General features: G+C 40.4%; 1 protein-coding gene and 1 long non-coding RNA gene across 3 annotated transcripts in view; one reads left to right on the top strand and one right to left on the bottom strand.

The window, feature by feature from the left end:
- The window catches only part of LOC309620123, a 424,602-nt gene that overhangs the window by 256,659 nt on the left and 151,744 nt on the right, over positions 1-16,199 (top strand). The gene's annotated exons all lie outside the window — the stretch shown is intronic.
- Positions 1-16,199, bottom strand: part of PASD1 (PAS domain containing repressor 1) — a 182,213-nt gene that overhangs the window by 53,717 nt on the left and 112,297 nt on the right. For both annotated transcript variants that reach the window (XM_082376108.1, XM_082376109.1), the window contains 4 exons: positions 11,197-11,296; positions 10,707-10,820; positions 8,609-8,736; positions 6,195-6,277 (listed from right to left, as the gene is read on the bottom strand). In XM_082376108.1, coding sequence (XP_082232234.1) covers positions 6,195-6,277; positions 8,609-8,736; positions 10,707-10,820; positions 11,197-11,296 — 425 coding nt within the window. The remainder of the gene's footprint in view (positions 1-6,194; positions 6,278-8,608; positions 8,737-10,706; positions 10,821-11,196; positions 11,297-16,199) is intronic.

Genomic DNA, 16,199 nt, shown 5'->3' with positions numbered 1-16,199 from the left:
CAAGCAGCTGCCAGCATATTTCTCCAAAACTACTTTTCCTAAATAGGCTAATACTCAGATAATTCAACCCAGATTTTTCTAAACTTTGATATTTATTAGACTTCTTTTCATTAGGGTCTAAACCCTCAGTGATTTCAGGGTTGCTTCCATGAGTTTGGAGTACAAAACTTACTTTGAGCTTTTCAAAAAATATTAACATTGAGGGACTTAACCTGGTGGTACAGTGGTTAATAATCCGCCTGCCAATGCAGGGGACACGGGTTCGAGCCCTGGTCCAGGAAGATCCCACATGCCGCGGAGCAACTAAGCCCGTGCGCCACAATTACTGAGCCTGCGCTCTAGAGCCCATGAGCCACAACTACTGAAGCCCATGCGCCTAGAGCCCGTGTTCCGAAACAAGAGAAGCCACTACAATGAGAAGCCCTCGCACCGCAACGAAGAGTAGCCCCCACTCGCCGCAACTAGAGAAAGCCCGCGTGCAGCAACGAAGACCCAACGCAGCCAAAAATAAATAAGTAAATAAATAAATAGAAATATTAACATTGAAACTACTCTTATCAATCGTAAATCTAATAAGACTGTCTAATGATTTTATGCTTTTAGATGATCAAAATAATTTGTTATGTAGTTGAAGATGGGATACCGGTTGGCTAGAGGTCAGAGAAACACGATGAAATCTAAAACCCGGAATCCTGAGACTGCACCCCTTCTTCTGTCTTTTGTTTTATGTCTGCCCTTCTTAAGGACCAGACCCTGAACATAACAATAGGACAAGTTAAATAGCTCAGGGGCTATCTCCTTTGACACCAGGCTGCTGGAAAGCCCCAACTCCTTTCCTTATCTGTCAGCGTGCCTCCCAGGTGGGTGTGAGGGCCCGGAATCATCTGACTGCATGTGGCCTCCAAGCTGAGAATTCCATCATGTTCAGACTGGGTCACACCTCCTCCACCCAGCGAGGAGGCATGGACACTTTTCATGGAACAATTTGGGTGTTAATGAATACAGAACCGTCTCGTAAGGATGGAGGTTTAAAGATGCTGGCTTGAAACAAAAAAGGAGAACAACCTTAAATTAACAGAAAAGTAGTAAGAGTATTGAAGAAATCACCAAACATAGACTTCAAATCATGTCCGTAAGCCGGGTTCACAGGTAGCCCTTTGCACTTAATAATGTCTTTATAGCTCAGTAAGGATTAAGTAGTTTTTTTGGTTTTTTGTTTGCTTTTTTGGCCACGCGGCTTATGGGATCTTAGTTCCCCGACCAGGGATTGAACCCGGGCCCTTGGCAGTGAAAACATGGAGTCCTAACCACTGGACCACCAGGGAATTCCCAGGATTGAGTACAGTTTTAAATTTTAACTATTCAAACAAAAACTGTAACTATTCTATAATTTGGAAGTACTTCCTAACTGATAATAACTTGACTTTGTATAGTATTTTACAAAGCATATAGTTTTCATTTACTTATCAAAACAGATAGATCTCATTTCCTGATTTCATGGTCATGCACATTCTGCAGTAATTATCCTCACCATTTATAGATAAAGAGCATGAGACTTAATGAGGCTTCTCTAAGATCACACAGCCTGTAATTGGCCAAGCTAAGAAAAAAAACAAAAACAAATATTGTAGCTTTAAAAATCCCAATCCCATGCTTTGGTTAACGGCGGATGACTCTAACAAGGCCGTCTCCAGGCTACTCCACCAGTGCAGAGGCAAACTGGTGTGCTCCCAGTTCCTCCCCAAAAGCAGCTCTCACCGTCTTGGCTGGAGTCCTCCCCAAGTTCTGTGGGTTCTAATCCTCCAATCCTCTCTGCCCTCCTCTCCTACTAGTCGTCCACTGCTGAACCTGCTCCAGCCACACTGGCTTCTCAAACACACCCAATGTGCTCCTGCCTCAGGGACTTTGCTTTGCATCTGCTCTTCCTTCTGTCTGGAATATTTCCTCCCAAATCCACAAGGCTTGCTCCTCCACCCCTTTCAGATGTTAACTAAAAAGTCAGCTTCTTGTTGAGGCCTTAGCTGGCCACCCTATCTATTATGTTGACCATTGGAAATTGCCAATATTCCATCATCTCTTAAACAATATAAAATGTCAATTGCATATGGCAAAATCTAATACAATTTAATTTCCCCTACAACCTTCCCTATCTCTCTTCAATGCTTAATATTTTCCTTCAGTCCTCCTCACCATCTAACCTATTTTGGTCTATTGATTGATTTTCTTTCTCCTCCACTAGAATATAAGCTTCCCAGGAAGATAAGGATTTTTGTTCACTGCTGTATCCTCAGAGCCTAGAACGGAAACTCCCACATAGTAGGTGCTAAATATTTGCTGTATGAATAAGTTTCATTGGGCTGGAGTGATGAGACTGGGCAAGCTAAATATCTAGTGCTAGAGACACCAAACCAAATGGCATGTGATACAGTGAGGTACAGGGCCCTCCCCCGGTCGAGATGACGCAGACATAAGGGATGAAGTCAGTACAGAATAGTACCAAGGCTCTGTACAACAAAACCTCACTAATGAGGACCACTGTGCATCTTTGCAAAATTCTCCTCACACTTTTGTACAAGATAACGCGTCTCTGAAACAAGCTGAAAGGGGAATTAGCCAGGAACACTCTTTGCGGTGCAGTTGCTGATAGGTGGAGTCTCCCCCCGGGGAACCAACTCTGTAGCAGTTTCTAAAGACTGCACACAAAGGTAAGAGCTACTAGAACTCTCGGAAATACCTGCCATTTGATTTTCCAGTATTGTCTACTCTACCTTTGGGTGAAAAGATACTATCTTTGTAAAAAGCGTTAGGGCTAATCAGTGTGATCGCCTTCCCTACTAATTCTTCTCTCTCCCTACATTTAAGATGAAATTAAAGAAAAAAAAGTTTTCTCACAGTAACATCCCCAATCAAGTACTTCCCAAAGACTTCTTGAGTTTTCTCCTTGGAATCCCATACCAGCCACAGCTCCTGAAACTGATGTCTTAAGAGAAACGAGCCCAGGACAATCTGGGTCCCAATTCCAGCTCTACTGCTTAACCAACTGCGTGACTTTGGGAAAATCATACATCCTCTGCGACTGCACTTTCTCATCTTTACAATGGGTCTAAAATCTATGTTGTTGATTTGTGGAGAGTAAGTCAATAAACATGAAATCGCATCATGAAGAATAAAGTACAGGATGCATTTCTATTAAGATGATGCTATGACAGAACTCTGGGCCTCACTTATACATACAAACTAAGAGTAGCTCGCTGCTTCCTCTGACTCTAGCAGTAGGAAGATGGGAAAGGACTCCGCGGTATTCAATTCTGTGCCTGCCCCTCACCAACTCTGAAGTGTTCCTTACTTCTTTCTATGTTCAAGCAAGACCTTCTACTCCAGTGCATCTGTAGCTCTAATGGAAAACCCAGCTGTTGAGTCCCTCTCCTGAAATGAAAGGTTCTTTAGCCTCAAATCTGAAACATGCAAGGACAGGACATCCTACATGGAAACAGGCCCTTTCTTTTAAACATTTTAACTTCCCCTCTTTGTGTTTCTTTCATAAGCACAGACAAAGCTTTCAAGCCTCTTAGCAGGATGCTTCTTCCCTTTCAAAGAACATTGAGAATTACCAAGGAAAGTTCCAGAAGCATCTGGGGAGCTCTAGGTCCCTATGACCTTTGTGCCTGATTACTTTTTTAACCATCCCTCAGACTGTAAAATGGGAGCCAGGTTATCAACGACTGCTCAGGGTGCCTACAAACTAATGTCCAACATGCCACAATCTCTTCTTCTTGTTATCTGAAAATATCCTGAAGACAAAGAGTAAGTCTATGAAAAAAAATAATGCAATACTGGTTTGCACTGAGCTATAACAATACTGCACTATGTTTGCGAGGTCTCATGGCATGGAATGGATTACCATTTTGATAGGATCAATCGATCAGTCCCTGAGCAGATGTTCATTTCTGCCTGCTCAATGTCAAGCTCTGTGCTAGACAGGGATGAGGCTGACTGGCCCTCCTTTATAGACCTCAGACTAGTGGACGAGTCAGGTCCACCAACAATCCATCATGTGAGAGCTGAGGTCGTTGGAGCCAGAACAGCGGCCATGGTGTTGAGGAGAGCAGAGGGATATAAGAGGGAAGAAAAGGGGGCTGGAATTAAACAGAATTTTCTTCATCAAATCCATCAGTTGTTTCCTAAGTGTCATTTTTCCATGTTACTGTCTGCATGATAAACAATCCATTGTCTAATATTTGAAGAAACTAGGAATATTTTATGAAAGTATTAAAATATATAAAATTGTAGTGCATTCACCCAATAATGATAATTTCTTACTATATTAGAAAGGATATGATTTTAAGCCTTAAGAAAACACTTTTCCTGTATTGTGTGAAGACCAAGTGGCACAGATGTAGTAACTGGCTCTTTTCTGCATCAGAATATTTTTCATCCAATTAAGTTCTGCTTAAAAATAAAATGTAGGTCTCCTCTGTCTCTGAACTCTCACTCTCTGAAGATTTGCTACAATTATCTGCTAATTTACACAAAATTCACTACACAAACCTACTAAACAAATCTGTTCTAGGTTGCGTGCAAGAATATGTTTAAGTCATGTGCTCCTGGGTGAAAAGGATATGGTGGGCTGCTATTGTACCTCAGGTATTCTCACAGAATAGTGCCTAGAGTTCACGTTGCTTAAACACGTTATGTTTTATAGATGTCTCTCTCTCACCTTATTCAGTAAAAGGTCTTCTAATAAAGTAGAGGAACTAATAAGGGAAATGGGTAAGCCTAAGAGGCCCAAAGAAGCGCACACACTACAAGAACCATTGGGAATGATAAAGCACATTAAGAGAGTTGAATGGCTATTAGTCTTAAGCTTGGTGGTGCACATGTCCCTAACTCCTATGAACCACAAATACAATGGTGAATATTTACAAGAAATTGAGATTCTGCAAAAAAGTATCTTGCTGGGGCAAGTGAGTGTGATGGTGGCACGAGCAGACATGTGACACTCAACACACAATTACAAACTCGGTCTCGTGTTAGCAAGAGTTGTAGAGCGCCCAGCAAAGGGAATGCAAACAGACTGCCACCTCAAGCTCTGTTTTGCATCCCATGGCTCTGTGTGTAGCTTCAGACAACGGTTCTTAGCCAAACACCTCTGAGCTCTCCTGCCAGGAAGGGAAGATTCTCCCCTGTTCCTCAGATCCAGACACAGATGAACCTCAGACATTTCCTGTTTAACTCATTTCTTCACCAGCTCTTTCTTTCTTACCTCGTCCCCCCACCAAAGAGTAACAGACAGCACAGCCTCCAGCTTCCTCCTCCCACCAGACCTCACACAAACACGCCTTCAATCAGAAGAAGCCTCTCAAAACATCATCTAGTTTATTTTATTTTGCTAAGTATTACTCGCATCTAGTGCTCATCTTTAATGTATTGTTTTGTTATTTATTTACATATCCATGTACACTGTAATATAGAAGGAAAATGTAATCCATTCTCAATATTCTACACTGAGCAGTGTCTACTATTATGGCTTACTACATACAAAATACCTACTAATGAGTTTATCAAATATGCAATGATTAGATAGTACTACAAGTCATTTCTATTCTGTAGAAATTCTTGGCAGATTATTAACTAGTCGTATTAAGGGGCTTTAGTGATACCTAGCAAGTTGGCATTTTCCTGTGGGTTAGGAATGCATTTTTGTTTTTCCCACTCAAAATAATGGAATTAGTCACTTTGTTCTCTGAAAATTTGTTAACAAACAAATGTTAAAGAATAGATTAGGTTCACAAAAAAGAGGGACACCTGCATAATAGCAGTTACCCCAATGCTTATTTGTTCTTCTACCATTTAAAGTGTTTCAAGAAAAGGAAGCAATCAAGTCTGTTTGTAAACGTATTGTCTTAATTTGAAAGTAATTAAATGTCTGTGTCAGTTAAGGTTGCTCTATTTATTGCTTTATTTCTTTTATAGAAAGCCAATCACTTGTATTTATATTCAGTTAGAAAAATATGAATTATACTAGCTGGGAAAGGAAATTCAAGCTAGTAGATTGCTCATCTGGATTGAGTTGTTTGTTTTTTTTAATTTTCATTTTGATGGAAAAATATTCATAGTGATTTGTCTCGTTTCAGTTTTGTTTGATGAAACTGTGCCCTAGGTCTCCATTACTCATGGCAACATTAGCCTCTCACCTGTGGGCCACAGGTAGACGTTCCTCGTCCGAATCTGGGACCAGCAGAACATCTTCATTGGACTCCTTTACAGTGAAAAGGCCCTGCAGAAAAAGTGGCATTTTAGATACTTAAAATGTACTTATAGAGTAAAAATACCTGACATATTTGTGTAGGATGTAGTAAATTTGAAAATCCAACTCATCTGTATACCAGTGTGAGAAAGGCACTTGATTTTACAGATGTGAAAACTGAGGATTCTAGAGATAGAATGATTTGGTCAAGCACGTACAGCTAGTACATGCAGGATCAAAGTAGGTCCATTTCAAAGTTGAACTCTTGAGTTCACTGCCCTTCCACTGTTACACAGCCACCCTGTGAACAAAATCTTCCTCCAAAAAGCCCTCTTTTCTCACGAGATTTGTTCTCTAAAATGACCACTAGTATAGAACAAAAATCCCAGAAACCCAGAGAAAAACTGGCATAGATCACAAATAGAGATCCCTGTGCTAAGAGGGGGCCTAGGGTGAGGGTGGTGTGTCAAATGAGATTTTTCTTTGTCAGAGGAGGAAGTAGATGTGGGGGGTGACCCTCTAGATGGGATGTCTGCCTTCTCATGGCAGATATGAGAGCTCAAATCCCAGAGAGCTGCTGGAGAGGGATACTGAGTGGGGCCATCAGACCCAGCAGCTTCCTTCAGTTGCTTTTCTCTCGACCAATTTTCTGTCTTAAATTTGGAAAAATGATGACATAGATCACTATTCTAAAATTGAATGTAAAGGGGTCCTTCACAGCTTCTGAAATGTGGTCAGTTAAAGCCCAGATTTTAAACTTGAGAGGAAAAGTAAAGCAGGTCTTTTGCCCTCTCTGGATCGTAATGATAACAATAATAATGATAATAATGACAATGATCATGACTGTAAAGGCTCATATTTACTGAGTGCTTACCTGATAAGAGGTGCTGTCTTATTTGTGCTTCACAACAACCCTCAAGGAGGTTCTATTATTGCCATTTATAGAAAGAGAAACTGAGGCTAAAAGATGTAAGTGACTTAGGTAAGGTCCTGTAGCTAGTAAGGAAGGATGTGAAATCTGGATCCAGAGGCCTCTCTTGTAAGGCAGTTGAATGTGTTGTATGTTACAACATCATCACAATATTAACATGGCTCAAACAGACGTTTGGATTTTGTCCCCATGCCCTCCACCTCATCTGCCCAATCCACACTGTCCCAGTCTTGTTCAAGTCAGTTGGTGGCACTTCCATCCACTGAGCTACTCGGGCCTAAAAGCTGAGTCATCCTTGAGTCATTTCTCTGTCTTCTCCCGCCCACTTCCAATGCATCAGCAAGGACTTAGGGCTCTACCCCCAAAATGTCACCCAAATCGGTGAGCTTCTATCTCTGTTACTGCAGTCCTAGTCCAACCCCTATCACCTCTCACACAGCTCCACCTGCTTCCATTCTTGTTCCCCTGTACTCCATTACCAGCCAGCAGCCAACCTGATCTTTTAAAAACAAAATCAGATCATGCCATCCTCCTACTTTCCACTCAAAGCTGTACATAATCTGGCCCCTGCCTACCTCTTGTACCTTATTTTCTACTACTCCTTCCCTCTTTCACCTTTTTCTAGTCACATGATGGTCCTTGTTTCCTGGAACTCTCCAAGCTAGTTACTACCTCATGACTTTTACAGCTGCTGAACCCTCTACCTGAATTGCCTTCCTGTCTTCACTGGGTTGGCACCTTATCATCATTCGTGGTCTCTGTTCAAAAGACAGGTCATCAGAGAGAGACCTTCCCTGACCACTCTGCTGAACTCCCTACCCACACCAGTCATCAGCACATGATTCTGTTTTATCATCTCCATGACACTTGTCAATATTACTTGTCTATTGCCTGTTTCCCCAGCACCTAGCACAGTGCCTGGCACATAGTAGGTGCTTACTAAGTATGTTACTTAGTGAATAATTCATTAGCCTGAATTGATCAGATGAATTCTAAAGACTGATTTTTCTTCTTAGAGACAGAAACTGTGAGTTCTCTATTAGGAAGATACTAAGTGAGCATTGGACGAGCAGGAGAGCTGCCTCAAAACTCACCGGGTGAGAGAAGCCTTTCTTTATCCACCTGCCAAAATGGTCACTTCTCTTACTATGTCCCAACCCCCAGCCCCTGTATACCTGTTTAATATTATACCAAAACCATTTGTCAATGAGTGTGCATCTCTTCTGGGTATGTCCAGATCTCCACTTAGATGTTCAACTTCTGAAACACAGGAGCTGATCTTTTCTCATTCACGTATCCTAACACAGCCCTCTGCACACATCAGGTGCTTTAGCAGTGCCGTGCAGTGGCTGAGAGACCAAAGGGGACATGTCCCTTTAAAGGAAGCCCACATGGCCACAATGGGGGAGGCACACACACAACATACTCACCCTTAGAGTTTGAACCCTGAAGATACAAACGGTCCCCACCAGAAAAAACCGATTCTCCAAAGAAAGATTTGTGGCAGACGACTCACAGGACCAGCTGGGGAAGAAGCTACGGAAGAGCACCAAAGGCTCTAAGGGAGACAGAGATACACATGTGACAATCCAATAGAAAGGTGGGGCGATTACACAAGAGGATGGGCACCTGCCGTATCAGTGTGCCGTTTGCCAACCCACTGACAATTTTCAGAATTCCGAACCACCAATTTTTTCTGTCTTCCTTCCCAGTCACCCTCCCCACCCTGGTCTCCACCAAAACATGAAGTAATTACTGGGAAATACTTGTGAGTTCAGGGTGATTGTCAGTCTTCTGTCCTTACCCTGTGAATGGACATGTTAGTCTCCAAAAAAGTTTAGCTCCCCTTCTTTACATAGACCATGTGGGCATCAAAAATGTGTGTATAATTTGTGTGTGTATGTAGTCAAGTTTTTTTTAAAGGTATTTGACCTTTGGTTTCCAAAGGCACGTGACAAAGATATCAGACAACCATGTGTGAGCTAATTTTCATTATTTATTTACCCATTCATTCATTTGTTATATCTTTAGACCTCAGTGGCAAAGAACTGAGTTAATTATATTCTTAGTTCATGGCATATTATGAACACAGATAAAATTCCCACTCTTGTTTTTACATTTTTCTTCTCTCTGTCCCTTCCCCACCCACAGGTACCCACTGTCATCTACCACATTTAATATATAACTTTGTAAAGTATGTAGTCTGGTTCTATGTACTATATGCTTTTACAATTTACAAAAGTGACATTGTGCTATAGATCTCATTCTGTTTCTCAATCAACAATACGGTTTTAAGGTCTAACCATGTTGTACTATGTATATCTAGAGTTCATTGCTTTTTTTTTTTTTTTGAGTTCATTGCTTTTGACTACTACAAAGTTTTCCATATTGTATATTTCCCCAGATTTTACTTGTCCATTTCCCTAATGATGCACACCTAGGCTGTGCATCATTCCTCCCTCCTACCACAAACAACACTATAACATACATAGAACATGTCCCCTTAGACACAGATCTCTCTGCAACTTCGCCTCTGGGATATTTCCACCCAGCGATAGGATTGCTGAGTTACAGGATAATTGACTTCAGTTCACTCTGTTTTCCAGGATGGCTTCGTGAGTTTACATTCCTCTCGACACTGTATTAGTGTTTTCATTTCTCACATCCTCACCAATATTTGGTATTATTCACACTCCTAATTGTTTACATTTTGATGCGTGTACAGTGCTACTCATTGGTTTTTGAATTTTTCATTCTTTGCTTACTAGTGAGTTGGAGCATCTTTTCACATATTTGTTGGGCTATTTACCTTTGATTCAAGCCCTAGATCTTTTAATGGCCCCAAATCAGTGTTTATGTTAATTTATCAGCTTGCGGTTCCTGAAACCTTAAAAATTACAAATTCAGATCCCATATCCACATGTAAGACACACAGATTTGGGTTTTGATTTCCTGTAAATGACACATTTTTTTCCATTCAAACTCTGAGAGAGATAACAAGCTTACTCTTCCTCTAGGCCAGTGGACAGAATTTTACTGATCATTTTAAGTCTCTAGGTTTTATGTGTTGGTCCTTGAATGAGTGTTAGAACTCCAGACCCCAGCCAATGGAGCCAATGTATGATTTAAAACTCACTTAGGCCCAGCACAAAATCAGCTCCCTCTTATCACTAGGTCTTGTACTTTATCCTTTAATTTCTAGCACCCATGGATTTCCCTTTCTTTTAAGATTGGCTATGCAATAAACTTCTTAGATTATGTTTTAACAATAATTTCCTTGTTTTTTGTAGAAGGAAAGAGCCATCCTTATCAGATCAGTCCACCATGTTACCATATGACCCCACCTTGTAAATTTTGCTATTAATTTTTTTAAAGTTTAATTAATGTCTGTGGTCCACCAAAACCTGTGATCATAGGCGTAGGAGAGAGTGTGAGAGTACCAACAGTAGAAAGGCATTTATATTACCAATGAAGGGCTGCATAATTCATGAACTCCATCTAGATAAGATTAAAAACTGTTTTGCTTACCATTAGAAATATCTTTTATACTCAGGATGAATTTCACATATTCATAAGCAGGGCTGCTACCATGTTCAGCATCTCCTCTTTTTAAATGACAGCAAAACTCAATATGTTTTCCTACTAAAAGAAAACAGATACAAAACGTGCTTACATTTGTACTTAACTATATTCTGCAGGATTCTTTCATATGATTATTGTCTTACTTAGACTAGATTTTACAAAAATATTATTTTCTTTTCATGAACATTAGCACTTGCAGTTATCTATGTTGTATCTGTAGAGTTGGGTATCAGCTAGAACATAATTTATAGAACACTAATACAATTATACAAAAGCTGAAATAATCAGGGTTCATGATTAAGAACAAGATTTAATAGAGGAGAGATTTTTTAATACTAGAAATATAATTTGTGAAATGTCTTTATTATTCCTGTAAGTGATTGTTATCTGTCTCTTAAAATCTAAGAACTTACTATTTGAAACAAACAGTCTGTACCTGAGTTTGGCAAAGGAAGTTTGAGAGCAATCTTTTGGTAGACTTCATTTTTCTCTTTATCAGGCAGAAGGCTTAATAATTTTTTACCCATGATGTCATCCTGAAGAGGGAAAGAGGGAATAAATTTTGTTATCTGTACTACTATATTTACTTCCTCTGTCTCCTTACTTAAGCTTATCATCTGGGAGGGAGATGCAAAAGGGAAGAGATATGGGGACATATGCATATGTATAACTGATTCACTTTGTTATAAAGCAGAAACTGACACACCATTGTAAAGCAATTATACTCTAATAAAGATGTTTAAAAAAAGTAATAAATAAATAAGAAAAAAAAAAAGCTTATCATCTGCCCCACGTCAGCCATCTTACAGTCAGACCTGTTATACTTCTAAAGTCCCAATTCACATTACGCCATTCCATGACCATCACCACCTACCTTTGCAGTGCGCTCATGCAAGTACCCCACCTCTCCAACAATTATCCCACCCACTGAGACCTCCAGTCCATTCGCATCCAGTTTTCACTGAACGTTATCTCCTTCAAATTGTCACATCCCTCCTTACCCAGTTCAGATGCCATAGTCGATCATTCTGATCACTGCCATGAGCTCTTATTTGCCTGGGAAAATCCCAACTCTGCTTAATTTCAACTCTTCATCTACCCTGTACCTTCCCCCAAGCAACTGAATGTGTATGGAGAAAACCCCACATCCATACTGTGTATTATTTTAAATGGGCACTCAGCTCTGCCTAGAAATCATTCCACATTTCCCTAGATAATTCACTCTTCTACTCTTCAATATGACTATTTCTTGCCTTCTCCTCCTTCAAACCTGCAAAACCGCCCCCTCCCCTGCCACCCTCCTCATATTCAGCTAGGATCTCATTTCTTATTTCAATTAAAAACAAAGGGAGAAGGAAATGTCAATATCTCCCTCCACCAAATCTTACCGACCTATCTGCTCCTGTGGCCAGAGACCTGCTTTCTCTCCTATTGCACCAAATAAGCTTCTACCTAAGTCTAGTGCACTGTTCTTCATCCTCTCTCGACTATTCAAGGACATCATTTCAGAAATTCTCCCCCTACCCCCCACATCTTTAAGCTTTCCCTTTCTGCTGGGTCTTTCCCTTAGCACACAAATGCTAAATCAGAAATGCTATAATATCTGCCATCTTAAAAACAGGAACAACACAAAAATCCAAAATCTTCCTTGACACTACATCCTCTCCTCCATCTCTAACTACTTCTCTGGTCCACTTTAGAACAAAAATCATTGAAAGGAACTATACTTGCTGTCTCTCATTTCTTCGCCTCTCACTCTCCCTTAAAACCACACTAATCTGATTTTTATCCTAACCACTCCACTTTTCTGGTTACCAATGACGTCCATATTGCCAAATTCAAGAGTCGATTTCAACCCTCATCTTGCCTAACATCTCAGCATTTGATACAACTGACCTCTCCTTCATGCTTGAAATACTCTGTTTACTTGGCTTCCAGGACACCATACACATGTGGATATCCTTCTGCTTCAAAGGCTACTCCTTCACAGTTTCTTCGCTAGATCTTTCTCCTCTTCCTGGCCACTTGGCACAAGAGTGCTCAGGGCCTGGTCATTGGACCTCTTCTCTTACTATCCTGTCTCCTGTGGTCTCTTCCAGTTCCACCTCACCAAATACCATCTAACTGTTAATGACTACCAACTTCTCTCCTCCAGTCCAGACTTCTCCCTGAACTCACCTTGATAACTAAACTTGGATGTCTGATAGGATTTCAATTTTAAGACATCCAAAATAGGGCTTCCCTGCTGGCACAGTGGTTAAGAGTCTGCCTGACAATGCAGGGGACATGGGTTCGATCCCTGGTCCAGGAAGATCCCACATGCTGCGGAGCAACTAAGCCCATGCACCACAACTACTGAGCCTGAGCTCTAGAGCCTGCGAGCCACAACTACTGAGCCTGCGTGCCACAACTACTGAAGCCCACGCGCCTAGAGCCTGTGCTCCGCAGCAAGAGAAGCCACCGCAATGAGAAGCCCGTGCACTGCAACGAAGAGTAGCCCCTGCTCGCCACAACTAGAGAAAGCCCATGTGCAGAGCAAAGAAGACCCAATGCAGCCAAAAATAAAATAAATAAAATAAATAAATTTTTTAAAAATAAAATAAAAATAAAAAGACATCCAAAACAAGTGCACCAGATATTTTCCCCTCACAAACATGCTCTTCTCTCAGTCTTCCCCAATTCAGTAAATGGTACCACCATTTACCCACATGTTTGTCCTTGACTTGCTTTTTTTCTCTCAAGCCCCAAATCCAGTCCATCAGCAAACTCTGTTGGTTCTACCTTCAAAATACATATAGAATCGGTCCACTTCTCAGCACTTGGTTTAAGCCATCATTTTTATCCTGGATCCTGCAATAGCCTTCAGTGGTCTCCCTGCAGCTATCTTTGCCACACCCTTGCTCCCACTCCATTCTCCACAGAGCAGCTAGAGTCATCAATTTAAAACATAAGTCAGATCAAGTTATTCCTCTGCTCAACATTTTCCGCTGGCTACCCAAGTGATTCAGAGTGAAAGCCAAAGTATACTTCCAACGTCCTTGACAGCTCTATGTTCTGGCTCTTTGCTGCCTATTGACCTTAGCCTCTCCTACCCTCCCTCTTGCTCACTGCATTCCAAGTACACTGAACTCCTTGCTCATGTTCAAATACAGCAAGCAAACAGTCATCTTGGGGCCCTTAAGCTTGCTCTTCATTCAATGTGAAACACTCTTTCCCAGACATTTGCAATGACTTTCTCCCTTACTTCATTCAAGTCTCTACTCAAAAGTATTTTAAATAGCATCAATTCCCTGACATTCTCTTCCTGTGTTTTTTTTCATACCACTTATCATTACCTGACATCATAGTCACATGTATATATTTATCTATTCATTATCTGTCTCCCACAATAAAATGTAAGTTGCATTAGAACAGAGACTTTGGCCGTCTTACTCACTGCTACATCCTCAACACCTAGAACACAGCTTGGCACAAGTGAGCACCCAATAAATATTAGTTGAATGAGTGAACAATACTGTACCACATAGTTGAAGTATGGTGACACATGAATAAACTGAATATCAGCCTTTAAGTAATGAGTTTTTAATGTGATAGGAACAAAATAATAAACAAAGTACTCTTTGTAGCTTAATTATGGCTTTGGTTGATGAACCACAAATTCAAATGATTTTTAATTGATTAATATTAATAATCTACAGTCAAAATTCAGAAATATATTTTTATGGCCCATTTGTAGAAGCCAGCCTACAAGCTGGCCAATGCTCAAATTAGCAGATGGATCCTGTCTCAATCAAGAAAAGTCTTGGCTCAACTCAGGGCAGAAATATAACCCTAATTTAGCAAAGAAAACATGAAATTAACAGGAAATAGATTTTTTTTTCTTGGCCACACCACACAGCATGTGGGGTCTTAGTTCCCCGACCAGGGATTGAACCCTTGTTCCCTGTAGTGGAAGCACGGAGTCTTAACTACTGGTCTGCCAGGGAAGTTCCAGGCAACAGATTTTGACAATGAAAGTCACATAGTAAGAAACTGACTTCCCAAAAGAAAAAGATATTTTTCATTCAACTTAACTTTTTCAATAAAAATGCTTTTATTGATTTAGTTATAAAATACACTTTAGGTACCAAACCAAGTTATCTCTGGTCAGTAGAGACCACTCATTTATTCCTTCACCTAACACTTGATTAACAACCGCTTCATGCCAGAACATTATGCTAGGTATGTTCACACGAACTAGCTCACCTAATCCCCTGTGAGAGGAAGAATTCTCCTCTATTGAATTCATGAGGAAACGAAGGCTTGTCCGATTATTGAGAAGTCACAGGTTCAGAGATGAGATTCACACCCAGCTCCATCTAATTCCATATCCATTGTTCCTTCCACTACAACATAGCTACCTTGAGTCCAATTTGCACCAAGAGCAGCCAATTTGCTACTGGGCCAGTTTCTGCATTTTGGACATTCTACATGAATTAATTTATTATTTTTTTGCTGAAACTTATGAGAGTTTAAAAAAATGAACCTGACATGTTCATTCTAATTTCAATGAACGCATAGTTCAGGAGGGCAGACAACACATGCACAGACAATTCTGATACAAAGTATAAAGTAATACCTTAACAAGAGGTACAAAATGCTAAGGCTCACCAGTTCTTTCATTGGTAGAAGGAAGTATAGCACTGTCACCTAAAAGAATTCAAAGTGAGCAGTCTTTTGATGGTGCACATTCCTTGGATGGAAATAGTGGCAATAAGTTTCTTATGAATTAACTACATTCTTTAAGGAAGGTGACAGTGACAATGAATGCCTTATAACTGACCACCAACTAAAAACAGTGGACATAATGATCATCCCAGTGACCCCGCTATATATTAGATAAAGGGCAGAGATCCGAAAGCATTATCAACACCATGTTACTTTCGTAAATCTTTGTCATTTGCTCTTCTTATTACACAAGGCAGAAAGATCAAGGTACTTAGAGCTTAATGAAGCAAGGATAAATACCAGTGAAAAATTAAGACTTTTTAAAAGCCAAGTTTGAAAATAACCATTAGTTGTCCTACAAATATTAGTAAGGTGAGTCTCAGTCATGCCAAAAAAAGAATAAAGGAATTTACTCCACTCCTTGACATTTACTGAGAATCCAGGCAAGCAGCATCGTTTTGCTGGCAGAAACATCCACATTAAACATGCATTAGAAAACTGTTCAACTGTATAGGGCACCAGGAAGGATAAGCGCTTCTGTACGAGATTCAGACTGCACCCTGAATCAAACAAGACTCATCGCTAGTGATTCTCTACTACGCTGTAAACTTCACAGGGAGAACAAAGCAAAACTCATCACAATTATCACTAACTAGCCATATACCTATGTCTAAAATTTTTGACTTTCTAAAGTCTTTCTGAAGTCTCTTTCTAAAACTTTCTAAACTCTCT

This window comes from Balaenoptera borealis, assembly GCF_965194805.1.
Source record: "Balaenoptera borealis genome assembly, chromosome: X".
NCBI lineage: Eukaryota > Metazoa > Chordata > Mammalia > Artiodactyla > Balaenopteridae > Balaenoptera > Balaenoptera borealis.
This window is presented reverse-complemented; position numbering and strand designations above follow the sequence as displayed.